The sequence below is a fragment of the Moschus berezovskii genome, chromosome 9, assembly GCF_049115385.1.
Source record: "Moschus berezovskii isolate FMDL1 chromosome 9, NW_MosBer_1.0, whole genome shotgun sequence".
Lineage (NCBI taxonomy): Eukaryota > Metazoa > Chordata > Mammalia > Artiodactyla > Moschidae > Moschus > Moschus berezovskii.
Window position 1 is genome coordinate 66,722,962 of NC_142468.1, and position 16,863 is coordinate 66,739,824.

The 16,863-nt window shown below is 39.0% G+C and overlaps 1 protein-coding gene across 1 annotated transcript in view; it reads right to left on the reverse strand.

Moving 5' to 3' along the window:
* The window catches only part of LOC148776475 (stAR-related lipid transfer protein 9-like), an 81,076-nt gene that overhangs the window by 8,936 nt on the left and 55,277 nt on the right, over positions 1 to 16,863 (reverse strand). Inside the window, 7 exon segments of the mRNA XM_088839767.1 lie at positions 938 to 1,005; positions 4,584 to 4,656; positions 6,262 to 6,331; positions 12,867 to 12,979; positions 14,569 to 14,630; positions 14,720 to 14,752; positions 15,954 to 16,070. Of these exon segments, the coding sequence (XP_088695893.1) occupies positions 938 to 1,005; positions 4,584 to 4,656; positions 6,262 to 6,331; positions 12,867 to 12,979; positions 14,569 to 14,630; positions 14,720 to 14,752; positions 15,954 to 16,070 (536 nt within the window).

Consider the following 16,863-nt stretch of genomic DNA (forward strand, 5'->3'; position numbering starts at 1 on the left):
GAATTCAGTTCCAGAAATAATGTTACCATCATGTCATGAACTGGCATCCTTCTACATCTCACGCAATAAAGATCAAATGATTCATTACATTTAGCTGTCAGAGAACTTCGAGCTAAAAGTAATACTCATTTACTGTAATGATACCAATATAGCTTTCTGTTATATACCATTCCCCTCTTCTTTACTGTTTTAATTTCACATATTAATGGCTTTATGGTATCTGGGTCATTAACAGTTTCAAATTCCTTATTCAAGTAAATGGGAAATATTAAAAATTCACACTTCCAGTTGGCTGATACAGTTTCTTTCAGAAAGCACTTAAGCTTTTAAGGGAGCACTGTACCATATTAATTATTTAACAGTTTTATTTGCCTTATTTCATTTACACTTTTTTTGACTACATTATTCCTGAAAATTTCTTCTTTCTAGATATGTAAATGAGTAAAATTCATGCTTTCACCTAATACTTTTTAAAAAGGCAGTATCTTATCCCCAATACCACAATGTTTTTTAAAGCTTTTCTTTTTTCTGAAGAGATGTGTAGAGCTGCATAAAATCAATACTAGGTCAAAGGAAAAAAGTGTGTTCAGTCACCTGTACTTAAAGCACCAGTTTTCAATCTTGGCTGCACACAGCCTCACTCCCCTTGACTCCACTAACAGTCTCATTTATTTCACCTGAGGTACAGCCTAGGCACTGGGAGCTCTAAAAGGTCCAGGTGACTTCAATGGGCAGCTAAGATTGAGATCCCCTAACACAGAACTTCTCAGCCCTAGAAAACTGTAATTTCTTAACCTAGAAAATTTGTCTCTTTTGTAATTTTCTCAGGATGATTGAAATGTGTAAAAGGTGGGGAAAAGTTTATTCCCTTTAAAATGGGCAAGAACAGGGTCATTGTCAAGAAAATAATTCCACCTGGTTTTGAGATGCTAATTACCTGCCTGCTAGGTCCACAAGGTTGATCTTGCTAGCGATTTCAGAGGGGAGGTTGTTGTCCAGGAATGCCTGAGGGATGAAATAGATTTAAAGAGCGTCATTTGGAACGATGTGTTGTTTTCCCCACAGATACCCTCCTAACCAAGATGATACTTGGATTTTTAGCCAATTCACTCAAGAAATCTGTATTCTAACGTCCTCTGAACCAGATGAGCTCTCAATATCTGACAGGTACAATCAGTAAGCCCTGGGTTCTTCCTTCATTAAAAATATGAGCAAAACTTCCATGGAGTAGGTAGGCAACCTCCTCCCCACCCCCCACAAAGTTTCCTGAGCACAATTTACCATGTAAACGCTCAACTCCGCTCTGGGAGGCTCTAACTCATCAGTAGAGATCCACAGCAGGTGGTGGTGTGGTGGGCAGGGGGGCCTGATGGGTTTGCCTCTTGTTAGCCTGTCACGGGCTTCCCTGGTGGTTCAGACAGTAAAGAGTCTGCCTGCAATGCAGGAGACCTGGGTTTGATCCCTGAGTCGGGAAGATCCCCTGGAGAAGGGAATGGCAACCCACTCCAGTATTCTTGCCTGGAGAATACCAGGGACAGAGGAGCCTGGTGGGCTGCCATCTATGGGGTCGCACTGAGTCGGACACGACTGAAGCGACTTAGCAGCAGCAGAACACAACCTAAGTCACAGCATGTTATTAATCTGCTATGCAGGACTCTCTGTGTTTTAAGCAGTGGCTTAAGAGAAAAACTATGCTAATATGGGATTTTTGTTGTTTTATTTTAATGTTGTGCATCCATCACCAAAATCCAGTTTTAAAACATTTCCAATAACTTCCCAAATTCCCTCAAGTCTGTTTGCAATCAATATCCATTGTCATCTCAAGCCCTAGACCAACACTCAATTTTCTATCTATAAATCTGTCTTCTCAGGATATTTCACACAAACAGAATCATACGCTTAATTTTACTGCTGAGTATTAATAGTATCCGCTGTATGAATATACTATGATTTGTTTATCCATTCACCTCTTAATGAACATTTGGGTTGTTTCCAGTTTTGAACAATTACTAACAAAGCTGCTGTGAATATTTGTATGTAAGTCTTTCTATGGACATATGATTTCTTTTCTCTTGAGAAAATACATAGGAGGGCAATGGCTGAATCATATGGTAGGTATGTGATTAATTTTTTAAGAAACTAATTCTTTTTCAAAGTTGCTGTACCATTTTACATTCCCACCAATACAATAATGTATGAGAACTCCAATTCCTACACATCTTGCCAGTATTTAGTATAATCTTTCTTTTTAATTTCAGCCATTTTAAAAGGTGGGCAGTGATAGCTATTTGATGTTAACTTGCATTCCTCTAATAATGATGTCTGCATCTTTTCAAGTGCTTAATTGTCATCTGTATATTTTCTTAAGTATCAGTTCAAAATTTCTGCCCATCTTTTTGAGTTGTTTCACCATTACTGAGTTTAGAGAGTTTTCGATCTATTCTAGATACAAGTCTTTTATCTGACATACATTTTACAAATAAATTCTCCCTATCTGTGGCTTTTCTTTTTATTTACTTAATAGTGTCTTTTAAAGATCAGAAGTTTTAAATTTTGACCCATTCCAAATTGCAATTTGTTCTTTTGTTCAATTTATATTTATAGTGCCATTTCTAAAAATACCTTTGCCTAGTCCAAGGTCACAAGGTTCTCCCATGTTATTTTCTATTATACAAGTTGAATGTTTAAGGTTTCACATTAGTGTCTATGATCCAGTTTGGTTAATTTTTTAATAAAATATATATTAATGATTTTCAACATGTTTGGTGATTGGTTTTGGCCACCATTATTTTTTAATTTTTCTTATGCCTATTTTCTCTTCTTTCTTCCTAGGATTCCCATTACACTTATGCTGACACACCTGATATCCGACAGGTCTGTGCAGTTCTGTTCATTTTTCTTCAATTACTCTTCTTCAAACTGGATGATTTCTATGTTTTATCTTCAACTTCATTAATTCTTCTGACATCTCAAATTGACTCTTCGAGTCCCATTAGTGAATTTTTCATTTCTATTATTATACATTTCCAGAATTTCCCCTTTAAAATAACTTCTATCATTTTATTGAAATTTCCTTGAGTCATAATCATCATGTTTTCCTTTAATTCTTTACAACATGATTTCCTTCAGCTCTTTGAACATATTAGCTGCCTGGAAGTCTTTGTATGCTAAATCCAACAAATGGAGTACGTAAGAGGCAGTTTCTAGTGACTGTTTTATTTTCCTAGGTGTGGGCTGCATTTTCTTATTTGTTTTTGCATGTCTTAATTTTTGGTTGAACACAAGACATTTTAGATAACACCATAACAACCCTGGATTCTGATCTTTTTCCTCTTGAAGGTGATAGTGACTGTTGCTTTGTCTGTCTGGTAACCTACCTGGACTAAAGCTCTAAAATCTGACTCCTCTACAACATGCAGCCAAAGAGGTCTCTATTCAGCTTTTTTCCTTTAGTTGTTTTTAATTTTAGGCTTGGCTTCTAGGGGGCCACCTGTGTCTGCATACCTTAATGTTCAGCCAAAGACTGGTCAGAAATTGCAGTTTAACACCTTGAGCCAATAGGACTTTTATTCTCTGCTGATGGATCTCTGTGTGAGCTGGGAAATTCACTAAAAATTCTGGCCATTTTAAGTTTACTCCAGTATTCACTAGCCAACAGGGCCCTCTTGTGTCTCTTCTGCAAATACGTGCAGATTCTGTCAGTCAGGGCTGTTCGGGCACATAGTCTCTGATGCACGTGTGTACAGCTTCCATTCAACCCAGGATATGTGAAGATCTTATCAAGCTCCCTATGGCCATATCATCTCCCAGAATTCCCAGTTAAACCCCCAGATAATTTTCCAGTTCACTTCTTGCCTGAAGCAGATCTACAATCTCAGGTTAATGGAGCCACTGATCTCCTTGTTAGCTTGCCACCAGGATCACCCACTTTAACTGACAATACTCCCAATCAAGTGATCCCCTCAAGCAGTGGCAGCAACTGAGCTGCTGGCTTCCACCATCTGCCCTCCTCTGATTGAACTTTCTCACTGACAGAGACTGGGGTGTGGGTGGGGATGGGAGCAACCCAAGGGAACATGCCATACATTTGTACTCTGACCAGAAATTCAGTAGTTCTAGTGAATACATGCTTCTCAGTTTATATGGCTTTGATCTATTTTGAAATACTTATTTTGACAGTTTTGTCTAGGTTTATTGTTGCTTTGGGGGGATAGGATTTGTTAACCTCCTCACTCCATCATAATAAAAATGAATCTTCTACTTTTTAATTTTAATGTGTATTTTCATTTCAATCATGCTTTTTATTTTAAATGTCCAGACTGATCATATGGATATGAAAGTGCTTTGAAAGGTTAAAAGTAAAATGTAAGTCAGAGATACTTGATTAGTCTTTATGAAATGCCTCTACCCCTTCTGGGTGAGCAACTTAGTAGATTGTGTGTAGGTCCTACTTATAATATTAGGTCATATCAGAGGACCTATAAAGGGAAGGGTAGAAAGAAAGAAAAACAGGAAGATGGAAAATTAGTCAAAAGGAACAATGAAAGGAAGAAATCTGAGCAAACATTTAAGTGGTAACCAACCTGTGTATAGTAGATGGTGAAGATGGCGTGGGATCTGCTGCTGGCTTCATGAACATGGGTTGCTGCCGTGATTCTGTGTACACAAGTGAAGAAAATTAGTACAAGACTGCTTATGACGGTGGATCCTTAAGGATCCATGGGGAACACAAGAAATGTTAGTGCTGAGGTTCACAAGTGAGGATCACAAAACACCAGTATTTAGTCTTTTATAGTTAGGAGAATGGTCCCCAGAGAGCAGAAGCAGTGTTCCAGGTACTGATATCTGAGAACAACAGTGAATATAACTTCATACTAAACCACAATTAGAACATTTTTTAAACAATAGAAAATTAAAAATCAGAATGGAAAGGTGTGATACTAGAGAGTCATCAACCTGGAAGAATATCCCTAAAACAGACCCACTGAAATTAGACAAGTAGATATGGAGAACTTGTTGGAGAAGAAGGCTCAAAGACAGCGAAAGTAAGTCATTATTAAGAATATTAATCTCATGGTGCCAGAAAGGGCTTTAAAAATGAGATCTTGAATTACACGAACATCACGCTTAAGCCAGGTGAAGAATGCACAGTCTCCCTGAGAGATTCAGAGTCTTCTCTTTATCTAAATCTAAGTCAGTCAATCTGGCTTCAGTTTAAGACCAACTCATTGACTTCTGTTCTCAGATAAGTTACAGAATTGAAGAAAAGAGTCAATATCTAGAGGCTGGTCAATTGAAGGATAAAAAGGACAAGGTGAAGCCTGACACTTAACAGTCAAGGAAATCACGGTACCCTGAAGACAGGAAGCAAGTGCTTCCAGGATAGTTCTATGAAAACCAAGGAACAGAAGTTTAAATTTAAATCTTTTCCTTTATGTTAAATTAACTCAGAAATGTTATTAACAGGGGACACAGAAGACTCCAATTTCCCCAGTTTTTTTTTTTCAGGTGAAAAGGCTATTTTGGGGGGCATATATTAATACCATTGTGGGTATTCCACAGTAACTAAAAATATAGAGTATTATCATAATTTACAATAGCTTTTAGGATAGTCTACAGCACCTAGTGTTTCATAGCTGATTATAAAGTCTTTTTGAGTAAACTTTACAAGCTTCCCAGATGGCACAGTGGTAAAGAATCCACCTGCCAGTGCAGGACATGCAAGAGACATGGATCGGGAAGATTCCCTGGAGAAGGAAATGGCAACCCACTCCAGTATTCTTGCCTGGGAAATCCCGTGGACAGAGGAGCCATGGGGCTGCAAAAGAGGTGGACACGACTTAGTGACTCAGTAACAATCACAGTATGCAAAACTTTGCTGGAAGAAAAAATGGTTTTCTGAAAAATTTTAAACTATATTGTACTATATCCTCTCTATCAAGGAGAGGACAATGCAGGCAAGAATCATTTCTTTGATGAAAACAGCAGAAGTTGTGTATTATAAGACAAAACATAGGGTAATTCTCTGGGCTTACTACCTAGTACTACTATATCCAGGACAAACTCCAGCTTCACCACCAGTGAGAAGAGCACTAAATCTCAGCCATGTCCCCCTACCCTGGGTACATTTCTGTTCTGACAAAGGCCTCCTGATTGTGAATGTGGGGAGCTGCAGAGAGAATCTATATTGCAAAAGGGCAGTGAGAACACAGGAAAAAAGAATGAGATTGAAAGAAGGACAGGGACAAACAAACCTGTTACCTGTTTGCTATTCCCTCCTCCAAGAGTTGAATTACTTGCTTATAGTTGGTAACTACGTGTTGAGATAAACCTATCAGATTTGTGAGGAGGAAAAAAGAGATTAAATAACATTTTTTGGCAAAGTTTAACCTTTTCTTGTAGGTAATTAAATTTATTATGCTATTTCATATTAGTTGGCAGACAAGAATTGAGGAAAAACTTAATTCATTCAGATAATGGATTAAATCAACAAATATTTAGGGGAAGCCTACGGTCAGGCACTGTGACGGTCTCTCTGGGAACATCAGTCTCTACGCTCCCAGAGATTATAGTCTAGAACTCATATAGTGGTTATGCTAACAACAAAAAGAAGAAGAATAATTCCTTACAAACAGACTCATGGACTTCGGGAACGAACCTATGGTTGCCAGAGGGAAGGATGAGGGAAAGGGAAAGTTAGGGAGTTTGGGATGGACATGTCTCATAGCTATACTTAAAATGGATAACCAACATGGACCTACTGTATAGCACATGGAACTCTGCTCAGTGCTAGGTGGAAGGGAGGGGAGTTTGGGGGAGAATGGATACATATATATGTATGGCTGAGTCTCTTCGATATTCACCTGAAACTATTAAAACATTGTGGGTTATCAGCTATACCCCAAGACAAAATTAAAAGTTTTAAAAAAATCCTTAGAATTGTGCTATATTTAAGTTACAAGAAAAGTTCTCATGAATTACTTCATTTGGCCCTTATCAAATTTCTAAGGTAGATAGGGCCTACATGCCCCACAAAATGATGGACTCAATTTGACATACAAAACATACAGTACACACATCCTTATCCTCCCACAGTTCACAGTCATGAGAAGTCATACAAGATAACGTGGCCAAGTGCCACAGGAGTAGTAAGATAATAAATGCTGAGGAAGTCAGAGGAAAAGTCAGGGCAAGCTCCATGGAGGAAACGAGATTTGAATTTAGCCACTGGAGAATGGGTAGCTTTAGATAAAAGGTAAGGAGGCGCTTAAGGGCAGAAAAGTAAATTTTTATGGCTGATTACCCACCAAATCAGAAAAGGCCTTCACAACTGTGCTAAAGAATCTCTTTACTAGAGATTCAGGAACCAAAGTATCTTCACAGGCTCATAGCTGAATACAATTACACTAAAAATTAACATAGTTAACTTGAACACTGACTGGATTTATCTTAAGGAATTATTACTATTATTTAGATGTGATAATAATTTTGTGAGTGCAACTTCTTTACAAAAACATTCCTTATCTTTTAGGGCTACATATTAAAATATTTATATATGAATTGATATCTGGAATTTGCCTCAAAATAATATAGAACGTGGACAGGAATGTAGATAAGGCAGAATTTGCCAAGGTCTATTGGGTTGTGGGTTATTGTGAACATGGGGTTCATTACACTAGTCTATTTTAGTTCAAAATGTTCAAAATTCTCTATAAGAAAAAGAATTTTAAAATTTAACCAAAGATAGAGACCTTTCATTTTCAGTAATGGCAAATTAGATAATATAAACCAACACTTCTGCCAAAGATTGTTAGAAACACTTGGACAGAATATAAAAGACATCAATGTGGAAGCACAGAGGGATGACCAGATGGTGAAATTTTTTCAGGCCATATATTGGGGAAGAATGGAAGCCCAGAGACATCAGGCCAGCATTTGCAGACATTATCCCTCTGAGAGCATTTCCCATATCTTGAGAAGTGGCTGAAAGCAGTTCTCTTGACAACCTCACAGAAAAAGAGAGACACAAACTACAGTCCAGGGCCCAGGTGGGCCCTGTGGCACCCCACCTCTCTGGGTTGGAAACTTATAGGGCTAAAACACAGAAATAAGTTTGAATTAGAAGTAAACATTTTTTGAAGGGAACTCAGCTCAACTTTGAACATTCTTAGTCCTTCAACTGGACTGAGTTGATTCTGAATTCCTAACATGTGCAGGAACCTGGCACAAGTAAATACAAGTCTTCTTAGAAGATATTATTGTTCTAGATCTCAATTATTTCCATAAGCAATTTAGCAAATATTGTCTGGCACAAAATTGTAACACACCAGCACATAAGTAGATCTGACAACATAAATGAAAATCAGCAAAAATTACACAGACGATATAAACAGACCTAAAACAGATCCAGATACTGGAGTTATAGTAACTTTAAAGTAACTTTGTTTACTATTTTCAAGGGACTAAAAACAAGATTATAAAATTTCAGAGAAATCTGGAAACTATAACAAAAAGATCAAATGTAGATTTGGGAATTGAAAAGTACTATAAGTGAATATAAGAACTCAATGTGTAAGTTTAACAGCAGGTTAGATACAGGTGAAATGTATGTCAAAATCATATAACCAAAATAAAGCATAGAGAGCCAAAAGATACAAAATATAGAAGAAAGGGTAAGAATCATAAAATATATAAGGACTAGGTCTAATAAACCTGTAACTGGAATTCCACAAGCAGAGAGTGGGGTAAAAGAAATGTTAGAATAATGTTAGAAGTAATGCCTATCTGTACAGCAGAAATTAACACAATATTGCATATCAACTATACTTCAAAAAAAAAAAAAAAGAACCAGGGATCCTAGGAGAAATGGCTGGTTCAAAGATTGAGGCAGGAAAAGGAGATAAGCCTGGAACACCTCCTGTCAGAAAGCAAGGAAGTGCTCAAAGAATGATGGTGATATGTAAAACAGTCACATGAACACACCTGAAGGGGATTCCATTGGCTAAATCCGGGATAATCGGAGCATCAAAATAAAAAATAATAGTAACAGAAGGTGGCTCATTTAATACAATAGGAAACATGAGTCTATGCCATCATAAATAAGTTAATAAATAAAATGAAAGTTAGATGAGGATAAGACACACGATTTTACAGTACCACAACCAAAAAACACTTGTTGACTACAAAAGGAAAACATCAATTTCAGAATAAAAAGGCCTGGCAGATACGACCTTAGCTGAGGAAATTAAAAATCATGAATAATGGACATATCAAAATTGTGCACCACTTAATGGTATCAAGTTCATGAAGTCAAGTGAGACCAAGGAGCCTTTCCAGCTGGAGAACACTAGAGAGAGACACTAACCAAAGGCAACCCTGGACTCAAAGGGACAATCACTGGGACAATTAGTGAAACTTAAATCGGTGGTAAGGATCAGGTGGTAGTAATGCATCAAAGTTAATTTCCTGATGTGGATTTCACGTTTTAACTACACAGGAGTACTTCTTGTTTGAAATAAAAATACCCTAAAATAATCAGGGTATATGGGTCATTAGGTTGGCAATTTACTCTCACATGGTTCAAGTAAAAAAGTTCTTTATACTAGCAACTTTTACAAAAGTGTGCTTCAAGATTAAAAAATAAAAACTTTTAGAAAACTAAGATAAAAAGAGAATTCCCTTAACCTGCTAAAGTAGTGCTTCTCAAAGTGGCTGCTCAGAATGGAGTCAGTTCGCAAACTGTTACTGACGTGTGATGAGATAGGTACAGAAACTGAAAGCGTTAGAAACCTTTACAACAATATGACAGACTGTATATCTTTTAAATAGAATAAAGAAGAATTGGGCTTACAATTAATATGTCTTTTACTTTTCTTCTAGTAATTCATCTTCATTTTATCAAAGTATTGGTTTCCCATGGATAGGAATTAAAAAAAACAACAACTGGTCCTTCCCCCTAGACAGTCTGAGAAGTAAGCATATGATAAGAGTATCTATTAACAACACATGCTATTGAAAATGGCCTTCCCAAGTGGCACAGAGGTAAAGAATCTGCCTGCCAGTGAGTGCGGAAGATGGAAGAGAACGCAGGTTCAACCCCTGGATCAGGAAAATCCCCTGGAGAAGGAAATGGCAACCCACTACAATATTCCTGTCTGGGAAATCCCATGGACAGAGGAGCCTGGTGGGCTACAGTCCATGGGGTTGCAAAGAGTTAGAAATGACTGAGGACACACTCATGCTATTGCAAACATCATAGTAAAATGTTGAAGTTTTGCCCTGGGGACAAAACTAAATATTGTTACCATTTTAATAGGGTTCTAGTTGGTGTAGAAAGACATGGAATAAAAGGGTGTAAGAATTAAAAAAACAAAACCAAGAATACTCCCGTTATGTGCAGACCGAATACAAAGAGAATACAAACAATTTTTTTCAGAGTCCCAACTACTCATTTCTAACAACCTCCTGCTTTGTACCCATCCCTGTATATTAAGATAAAGGCCAAAGCAAAAATATGATACTGTCTTTGCCTCACTTATTATCCCTTTAGACCCTATAACCACTGGGCTCTTATGTATGCTTTGGACAGGGCTCTGTACATTTCAGATTTCAACTTAACCTGTCATCTAATTAATGAACTTTTTAATGAAAAATAGGAGGCTACTCCTTTACTTTCCTTGGATTTAGGCAGCTATCAAGTTCCAGCTTATGGTTCTGAACTAGAACTACAAATTCTTTACATTAAAATAAAAAATTCTTGCATTTTCATATTTCCTATGGTGCCCTGAATAGAACAGGCATCTAGCAGGTACTTAATAGATTCCTATAGACTGGTTTCAAAGCAGAAACCACTTTCGGCATTGGAATCACGTTCACAGAATGTATGAGCCCAAAGACAGAGAAATACAGACAGGCAGACAATGAAAATAAATGAATAAAGAAAGCAAACATTTTAAAAAAATAAAACCTTCGCTATAATGCCATCAGAGGGCAGTAATGGAAATAACATAGTTCAGTGTGACTATTCAGGGTCTTATTTTCCAAGGCTGGTTCTATACTATTTGAGCTCATGGCTCCTTCACTAAGAAATAAGAGAAATGTCCACCTATATTTGTAATGATTGAAAAAGTTCATACCACCTTTAAGAAACATGTAATCCAAAGGACCTAAGAGACTTTTTGGTAGTTTAGAAATATTTCCTACCAAGCACCAAGCACCCTCCCTCCCCACAAGGGTTCACTTCATGAACAAAGAGCCAACGGCGTTCACTTCATCCAAACAGCCATCAGATTTAAGTCCAGATCCTGTCACCGACCTTGGGTGTATGATCCAAGTTGTACCACCTCGCATGAATTCTCAGGGTTTCAGGTACTACGCCAATCAGGAACCTATGTTCGTAGGATTCCTATGATTCACGTACAGGATTCTGTCCCATTCTTCTCTTCCAGTCCTAGACAAGGTTCCCAGTTCCAACCCTGCCCCAAGCAGCTGTGAAACTTTAGGAACGTCCCTTAACTTCTTCCAGACTTCACATATCTTCTGTGCAGTGAAGACACTAGAACTACATCTGAGGTCTCCTCTAGTTACTATCTACCCCCACATTTACACTGGAGGAGGAAATGGCAACCCACTCCAGTGTTCTTGCCTGGAGAATCCCAGGGACGGGGGAGCCTAGTGGGCTTCCGTCTATGGGGTCACACAGAGTCGGACAAGACTGAAGTGACTTAGCAGCAGCAACAGCCACATTTACACATAAAAACACATTAAGATAAAAATAAACAAAAAGATAAGAAACTGTGGCAAACTACAACCACTCATGGTCTGCCTTCCAAGTATTGCTTTACACAGAAATGTGTATACACAGAGTTTTACAGAGGAAACTCCAACTGGTTCCTGGCAAAGTAAGCGGTATTTTTTAACCATTGTTTCCAGCTACCAATTAGGATGAAACATTTGGGGAAAGACTCAAGTAGCAGAATTTGTGACTGGCACACCTACTGCGTCACCCATTGGCCATGTTTTAATCAGAGAGGAGACCAGCTCTTGCTCTTTCCTGTCCCTCTGCCTGTGGGGATGTTAATAGCATATTGCGGAGAAAAGAGGAACATAAAATTCATGTTATTTATTATGAGCGGCCCAAGACAGTGAAAGCTTCCCCAACAAAAGCACCCAACAGCAAGACCTAGTCTAATGGAAGAAGACAGATGGAAGCAAACATCAAATACCAATGTCTGACGAGAAAGCAGTGTAGACCCTGCTCCATGTCTGGTATCTCCCCACGACCCTGACTCTCACCATCTCTGGAACAGGAAGTACCCCAAAAACAGAGCCTGGAATCCATCCCAGGCCCATTGGAATTGGCACCGCAGACCCAGCGCTATTCCATGCCATTTACCTCTTGCTCACCATGCTCTAGACACACCAGCTTCTTGAAATCACCAAGGCAACCCCTTCACTCAGGGCTCTGGCCTATGCCATTCCCTACACCTGAAACACTCTTCCCCTTGCTATGCTATTCTTCACACGACTGGCTCCTGTGCCCCTCCGGGTCCAGCTTAAAATGTTACCACTCTCCTCAAGGACGGTTTTCTTGACCACCCCATGAAGATGCTCTTTTTCATCACTGTATCTATTTTTTTTATTAGCCTTTATCACAACTGTGATTAGTGCTTATTGACTGACATTATGCCCCACAACAGCATCAGCTTGCCTGTCTTTTCTATTTATTGGAACCTACTGGGCATCTCATACCAGTAGCTGGCACACAATAAGTATTCATTACAAGTTTGTTGAATGAATCAGTGACCTTCAGGAGAGCTTCCCAGGTTTTGGTTTGGTCTCTGACTTCCAGGACCATAGTGGCTCACCTTGTACATAGGGCCCCATCTCTGGGTGCTCCCTGACCCGTAGATTATAGGTCTTTTTATGATCAGACTGCTTTAGCAGATCCCGTACTCGTTCATTATAGATTTCTAGGAAGCTAGAGACACGGAGAAAAAGGCGTAAAATTAGATTTTGAAGAGACGTGGGAAAAACACTAAGCCAAGAATCAGAAGATCCTAGTTCTTGTTCTAGTTCTTGTTCAGAGTATCTCTGATACTCTGAGACATTGGTCACTCCAGACTTCCCCCTTGAGTCTCCTTCTGCATGTGTACATAGGGTTTTTAGCACTGGCTGTCATGACTCCAGTTTCAGGTTTACATTGTGAGTGCTGATTCAAGTTTAGCTTTCAAGAGGCTATTTGAGGATGGGTTTAGGCTGCCATCAGCCTGTGCCTTTATCAGTTCCCTGTGGCATACAGTCTTACAAGCATGTTTCTTGAAGTGGTTTTCAAATTTGATCTTTGAACTCTATTATTCATAGAAGGCATCTCAAGGACCACTGCTGAGCTATAAGGGGAGCTAACTGAGAAGAGTTCTGCTTCCCACTTCTAATTTAAGTTGCACAACTCTCATTTTACCTATCTTATACACTAGGATTCTGTTTAAGACATGCTCTGTCTTACTGGTATCTACTGGCATTTTATACTTTTTAAAATAATAGAACAGCTACAATTCTTAATTAAAATCAATAAATCTTTTGTTAAATAAGAAAGCACACTTCTCACAGAAAGGACTTCCTCACTGGACCATGGATACTTGCCTGTGGAGCCAGCAATCAGAAAAAAGGCTCCAGCTCAAAGCTGCTCTCTGCACACACTCATATATTTCCCTTCTTAATCATTTCAAATTCAAACATAGGAACCCCCATATAGCTCTTAGAATAGTGGTTCCCAGATTTCATGGACAATAAAACACTTTATACTGCAAAATTCTACTTTACAAATTTAAAAGTATAAAAATAATGTTCACAACCATTTAATTTTTAAAAAGGACATTTATTCTTTTTACAGCAATGAAAATGTTACGGAATTAGATAGTGATGATGGTTGAACAGTCTTGTAAATACTAAAAAAAAAAAAATCTCTGAACTATATACTTTAAAAGTGTGAATTTTATGGTATGTGAATTATGTCTCATGTATTTAAACAAGGACATTAAACACCAAAAAGAAAAAAAAAAAGAATACGGAAAATTAATGGCAATTGGTAACGTCACACTGGAGGTAGCCAGCACTAGTCTGGGTACTAGAGTTTCCAGTATTCTTGCCTGGAAAATTCCATGGACAGAGGAGCCTGGTAGGCTCTAGTCCATGGGGTCACAGAGTCGGATCTGACTATGCATGCACCCACACCCACCACACAGAGAGTTTGGGAACTACTAACCTGGAGAACAACCCAGGAGGGGGCTGGAAGAGAAATTCCAGAAGCTAGTATGAAACTGAACAGAAAATGAAGAAATGGGAAACCAGCCAGCCAACGGAAGCTGGTCCACAGGAGACACTAACTTGTTAAGCCTGAGGGTAGAAACCAAGTTTCCTACAACACATCTGCACATTCATGTGACAAGCACTGTAAGATATTTCTGCTGTGACTTTTCCCCATTCCTCTGGGTAACTCTGGAAGCAGAGAGAACAGCTCTGGAGTGGACACAGAAACACTTCAGGCTGCAGAGTCCAACAGGTTCTTACCTTACTTTTACACTGCAGGAGGCAGGCAGTGTGGCACAATTTTCCTCCCTGATGAAGAGACCCTGCATAAACCAGAGGGGTGTAGTTTCACTGAAGGGGATGTACAAAAAAGACCTACTTTGAGAGGATCCAGTCAAAAGACAGTTTATACCTCACATATCCGTGGCGTCAGCCCAACAGAGGCCTAGAGAAGAGAAGAAAGCATTACTATCCACTCATGCTGATGCTCTCCCCCAACACCCAGGACCCACACTCAGCAAGGATAGTGTTCTCGCTCTTGCCCCTTCACTTCAGGCAGTATTCCCAGTGGTATGTGGAAGACTCTATTTGCCAGTGATCTCAGAAACAAACAGGTGGAAAGTATCAGATGAGGGGCATATCACCACCATAAAAAGGAAGAGAGGAGAAGCTAACAAACCCAGGTACCTGCTTTCATGCAGAGGAGATGACATCCTTCTTGGATAAGCCCACTTTACCACAGTGGTGCCTCCCAGAAACCTATCTCCTATCCCCACACACACAGGAGAACCAGAGTACATGCATGTTCAAAACACACATTTAGAGAGAAGTGGCTTATTTCTTCATCTTGGATTCAGTGTTAACTTGTACTCAGGTTAATGGCTTTATACCCCTGGATTACTGAGTCTTTTCTTCTTTTTATTTAAAATATATGAAATCACACCAAATATGAACATTTAATGTCTCAAGACATCACACTGAAGATTAGTTAAGCAATGATCTGGGCCCATGGCAGCAGGGACAATCTTTAAGGAGGAATAATATCCTAGAAAAATGTCCTTATGTGGTGTTATTTATCACCTGCCCCACCAATTCATCTCACCAGGGTTCTTCTAAGCCTAAAACAAAGAGGTATTCTGAAGGAACTCTACCCTCCTAATTCTCGATGATAAAAGAAGGCTCTCATAAGCCCTACACACTTTGGAAAGCTCCCATCCCAGTGGTTGGTTCTCCCACTTCTTTCTAACACTCAGATTTAACACACACACAGCCCCATATCCACATGGCCTTAGCCAGCATTTAAGGCAGTCTGGGACTTGTCTACTCCAGAGGCGTTAAAAAGTTACAAGTGATGAACTTGAAATGATATGAGAAATACGAGAAATTCAGAAGGACTGACAAGGTCCTCTCATCAAAGAGAGTTGTAAAATTCTAAGTTTCTTCAGGGTGTAATAAAGAGGCGCTAATTATTCAAAGTTTACCTGTCAATTAAGGTGCTAAGAAATGTATTCTTAACGGAAAACAGAACCCTTTAAATCTGACTGAAGCCGACTGACTATGAAACTCACATCATCTCTCAGTGGCAAGGACAATGCAACATTCAAGTTTGATGTGGCTTTAAGAAGACATCACATCCCAACACTCACTGGGGTGCCCAGCATGGTGTATGTCTTCCCAGATCCTGTCTGCCCATAGGCAAAAAGGCATATGTTGTAGCCTTTGGCAGCTCCAGACAGCACTTCAGTCCCCAAGTCCTGGAACACCTGTAACAATAAAAACAGTGCATGTCACTCTGGTCCTACCTTCCAAAGCAGCCTTTTAAAGGTTATTTGTTAACCTAAAATATTATAAAATGTTTCAACATCCATGACAATAAATTCCCCACTGTTTTATGAGAATCAATTCAGTTTCAAAAAAAGACTGCTAAGGAAAATTCATTTGTTCAGTAAGTCAATTATTTTTTAAAGTGCTTATTGTATGCTGGGCACAAGGCTAGATATTTAAAATGCAAAGTTGATATGGTCCCTAATCTTTAGGGGAAAAGAGTCCAGGAGAAGGGCAAAGACATGCATGCAAATTAGTGAAGGAAAACCATGTATATGAATTCTTTTTCGTTCCCATTACAAAAAAAAAAAAAAAAACTTTAATCAGGTAAAAGTACAATGAAATTTTGCCCAGGAACATATCACACAAATTCAGGGTCTCAAGACACTACAGTGAGGGTCAGTTAAGACCTGAAATTCGGGAGGGTTTTCCCTGTGGTCTCCTTTTCTACATGCTGCCTCTTCAGCCTGATCCTAACAGCTGACTGCTTCTGCTCTTATTCATTTCTGTAGTTTTAGTGAATCAGAAACAACTAGAGGCCCTCCCGGGAAAACCCTATACTTTATGTAGTGTCTGAAAGTCCTATTGGATTGTCAGGCAGACCCCAGGCTCAGGACAAAACAGCCTTGCTTATGGGGAAGGCATAACTTTCAGTTGAATCAGTCCTCAGCAGAATGCCACATGACATCTGCATACACAGCTGGTACGATAGGCATTTACCCTTTGCACTGC